The sequence below is a fragment of the Orycteropus afer genome, unplaced genomic scaffold (genome assembly GCF_000298275.1).
Source record: "Orycteropus afer afer isolate SDZICR_OR568_19922 unplaced genomic scaffold, OryAfe1.0 scaffold00008, whole genome shotgun sequence".
NCBI classification, from domain to species: domain Eukaryota; kingdom Metazoa; phylum Chordata; class Mammalia; order Tubulidentata; family Orycteropodidae; genus Orycteropus; species Orycteropus afer.
Genome location: NW_006921595.1, coordinates 23858533 through 23863306, shown reverse-complemented (window position 1 = coordinate 23863306; position 4774 = coordinate 23858533). Strand labels below are relative to the sequence as shown.

The window sequence follows — 4774 nt, the reverse complement described above, 5'->3', positions numbered from 1 at the left end:
TCTAGCTCAGTGGGAACTGCCAACTTTTCTGCTAGTTGTTGAGCACTTAATCAGTTAGACCACTCAGGGACCTTGATAGGATATATGGAGATAATTTTCACACTTGTTGACTCACAGAGTATTAAAGATAAAATCTGTTATGATCTGGAGAAAAATGACTTCTATCGACCTATTGGATACATTCTTAATGAACAGTAACATGATGAGTATTTGGCCTATTCCAGGAAGACACATGTGTATTTAGTAATACAGTACTGTGGATGAAGGAGATTTTCAGTAAGTTTCAGAAGTTCTGATATGATATAGTGTAGATTTGGATTCATTTTAAGTTTGAGGACACTCCATACACAAGAATAGGGAAAGTTACCATATATATATATATATATATTTTAAATGTAATCAGTAAACCTTGCTACTGAAGCCAAAACTGTGGAATTAATCTTCAAATTATATGTTAGCATTATATTTCTCATGATCATAGCTTATAATAATAACCCTGCTCAGGAGTTATATAAACTTAAACTGGAGGTTACAGGAGGAAATGTAGGTGGGTATATCTAAATACTATATAGATAAAATAAATATCTATCTGTGTTATTAATGATGAATGTTTTAATACAGCTATCTTCATATGTGGAGAAGAGTATAGTATTAGATAACATTACTTTATGGAAATAAAATCCATTTCAGTTCAATCCAGGGGTGATGAGACAAGCTACAATCTGGTAGAAGATACATTAAAAATATAAATGCCAAATGATAAGTCTCATCATATAGAGAATATCTAAAAATCAAGAATAAAACAAAACAAAATTAAAAAAGAGCAGGTGAAAGACATGAAAGAGCATGTCACATGAAAGGAAACATAAATATAAATATAACATAGTCATTAACTATGATAGAAAACAAACAAACAAACAAAAACAGTAGTAATTATGAATGTAACGAGATAGTATATAATTGCCTATAAGGGAAAAATGAAGAAATTTGACAACCCCAAATTTGGTGAGGAAATTTATACTCTGAGAGCAGTAAATTTTACAACTACCCTGGAAAATAATTTGGCATTGTCTTAAGAACAAGAACATTTTCAATCCAGCAATTCTACATCTAACTATTTAACCTACATACACTCATATATGTGCCATGTGCTTTAGAAAATATGTACGTGAATTTTCTCTGCAATGCTTAGGAGAAAAAGCTAGAAGTGAATCTGGAATAATGGACAAATCTATTTTGTTTAGTAATACAATGAAATATATTAAAGCAATAAAATGAATAATGTACCACTACATGCAAATAAAAGGATGTTTACATAATCTAAACCCTCTTTTATTTCTTTCTGACATGAATGTTTGATCCTGAGTAGTACAAAACACAGAAAAGACAGTGGCCTGGAAAATTAAATTTTACTTAAAAAAAATGCTTAAATTATAATATAAACCAGCATGTACAAAGGCTGCAGATGAAGTGTACAAAGAATTAGCCATGTCTTTCATGGCTATCATTAAAAATTTCCCTCTCACTGACAGTGGGACAATGCTATGTTATTTGATTTTAATTTACTTTGGGCATGTATCTTTTAGAAGAATTTCATTAAGTATGTACAATTTATGCTTCTATGTCATTTTACTTTTAGACTACAATTCAAAGAAATAGAATAGATGTACACATGAAGTAAATGTTACAAAATGCCTATTTAAATGTACAATAGATAAGATGATATCCAAGATCCTCATTCCAAGATGTTTCATTTTTTTTGTTTTACACAAACACACACACAGACATAAAATTAAATCAGAAACTTATGCTTTCCTGTTTTCTAGTCACACATTTCACCTTCTCAAAGGCAACCATTGCCATGTGTTAAGTTCTTATTTATTTTTATTTATATAAGATACTTTCTATGAGAGCATACGTCCAACTTTTATCCTATATCATATTTTAATATATATATATATATAAACACTTCCCTATTAATGGTTATTAGGCTATTTCCAGCCTGCCATTATAAATAGCATTGTTATGGAATTTGGGGTGAAAGGGTATGTGCATCTGTAATTTGGATAGACAGCACCAAATTTTCTCCAAAGGAATTGTTCCAATTTACAATTATGACTAAATTATGAATGTGTCTATTTTAAAATCTGCTTTTTCCATTGATAATGAGACAAATGCTAGCATTTATATTCATGCTTAAATAACGTTAACATTTGCAGGTTACTAAGTACCAAAGGTTAGTGATATAACCATTATTTTTTAAAAAATGTTTATCTTTCAAACTACTAATACTGACTATAGAAACTATTCAACTGTTGTCTAATATGTAAAAAAATTAAATGTATACTCAAAAGTTCAATGTAGTTCTTGGAAGATAAGTTTATCACAGCAGATCATATCACAACTACATTTCAATCACAGAAAAATCTCAATGAACTCAATAACTTTATTTTTATTGGCTTATTACCTTTTATTGACAAGTGACAAAATAAAAACCAAAAAAGCAAACCCACTGTCATTGAGTCAGTTCCACCTCATAGCGACCTCCATTGGATTTCCAAGGTGGTGAATCTTTATAGAAGCAGATTGCCCCATCTTCCTTCTGTGGAGTGGCTGGTGGGGAACCACTAACCTTCTGGTTAGCAGTTAAATGCTTTAGGTACTGTGACACTAGAGCTCCTTACGTGACAAAATATTGTTTATAATTTTCTTTTTTCTAGCTTAAAAATAAAAATAAAATTGAAATGGCAATGTGTCTGCCAACACTTTTTTAAAGCACTTTTTGAAGACCTTATGTAATTTCTTTATAACTTGATGTAACATTAAGTTGTACAAAAACTCTGTGAGGCAAATGTTACCAGTTCAAATGTAGAGACCACTAAACTCAGGCATGTCAATATTAACCAGCACAAGATGATACAATTAATAAGTATTGGTGAGTGAAAACATAAATAAAAATAAAATACAGTTATACAGTTACTAGTCACAAAAAAAAAAGGAAAGGTTGGGCAATCCTACTTCTGTAGTGATACTGCCTCGGAAACCCAAGGAGGGGTTGCTATGAGTTGGGGCTGACTCGACGACGGCACATAACAACAACAACAAGTCACAAAGTAACTAGAAAACATTGTTGAGTGAATGAATTAAATTTGCAATAAACATATAATCCATGATACAGCATCCTTACCTCAAAAGTCAATGACAAGCAAGAGATGAAAGGCTTCAGGTGACCAAATCCACACAGCACTAGGAAGACCAAGCAACGGAAAGTTTCCATAATCGCTGCCTCGGGTCTGGAAATAAAATGTCATTAATATACATTGACCTTAAAGAGGAGTCCCTGGCTAGTGCAGAACATTAACGCTCTGCTGCTAAGGAAAGGTTGGAGGTTGCAGAACACTCTGAGGAACCTTAAGAGAAATACCTTCTGAAATGTCAGCCATCAAAAATCCTATTAAAGTACATTTCTACTCTGGCATACATTTTATAATTAACACAATGATACACTTTCCTTTTAGTTTCCAACAAATGCTCACTCAGTATTTGAATACATTTGAGGAACATATGCCTCTGAAGCTGTTTGAAAATAAACACTGAGAAAGAAAATGTATCTATTTAATGATAACCTGTACTTTATCAATGTATTGCTTAGTCTGAGCATGGTGGGTTAAGGGTTTCCTATTGGTAAATAAAATATTACACAAGTAAATTTGTGGAGTTTGGGTCTCTACCCTTATCTAATACCTTTATATTTCATTAATTCAAAAAATGCATTTATAGGAGAACTGACATACTTACCTGCTCTAAAATAAAGTTGAATTCTGAAATATTGGGAAAATGGACAAGGAGTGGTTACATGTAATATAATAGATAGCATAAATATAGGCCTCTGTTAATTCGTTTGTGGTGAAAATTTTCTATGTATATAATATCCTTAAAGATTCTAAAACTCTAAAACGTATGTAACGGGCATTTATATATATTCCAGATGAGTGCTGCAAATAGATAAGATTTTTATAAATAATAGTAATTAAGAGCTGATTTATCATCTTAAAATAGGCTTTATGTGATATCAATTTACCTTTGATAGATAATTAAATCTTTTTATACAAGACAAACAAAATTATAATGAGAAGTGAATTCTTTACCTACAATGTCCATGAATTAATGTTGTCATAATACTACCATATATCATTTAGTTAATTTAGAACACAGAGCTATAGAAAAAAGTGAAGAAAGCATAAAGTAATATATTTGCTGAATTTTAAAAAAAAAACCTCATCAGTCCATTAATTATGTCTCAATTTTTTCTAGAAAGAACCCTTTGTTGTCAAGTTGATTCTGAGTCATAACAACTCTATAGGGTCCTAGGGTCCAAGAGGGTATCCAAAGCTGGAAATCTTGGTGGAAGCAGACTGCCACATCTTTCTCTCACAAGGCTGGTGGGTTTAACCACTGACCTTTGGGTTAGTAGCCAAGTGCTTAACCACTGTGTCACCAGAACTCTTTATATTTTATGTTTCTATAAAACTGACTATAATTACAGTTTTATACAGAAAAAAAAGAACATAAATTTTCAAGTAATTTAAACTCAGTTAAAAATGTTTAATCTGAGGCGGGGCAAGATGGCGGACTAGGAAGAAGGATTGCACAGACCCTCTTCAACAAAGAAAAGGGAAACCAATAAATACAGACACAGAAGATAATCTTGGACCCCTGAGCCTTGAAGGAAAGGATGCAGATTTGGACTAAACCCCAACTAGCAGAAGAATTT

At 31.7% G+C, this 4774-nt stretch overlaps 1 protein-coding gene across 1 annotated transcript in view; it reads right to left on the bottom strand.

The window, feature by feature from the left end:
- Positions 1-2304: 2304 nt before the first annotated feature.
- Positions 2305-4774, bottom strand: part of AGMO (alkylglycerol monooxygenase) — a 265841-nt gene continuing 263371 nt past the window's right edge. Inside the window, exons 12-13 of the mRNA XM_007946666.2 lie at positions 3188-3293; positions 2305-2319 (exon numbers count right to left, since the gene is read on the bottom strand). Coding sequence (XP_007944857.1) covers positions 2305-2319; positions 3188-3293 — 121 coding nt within the window. The remainder of the gene's footprint in view (positions 2320-3187; positions 3294-4774) is intronic.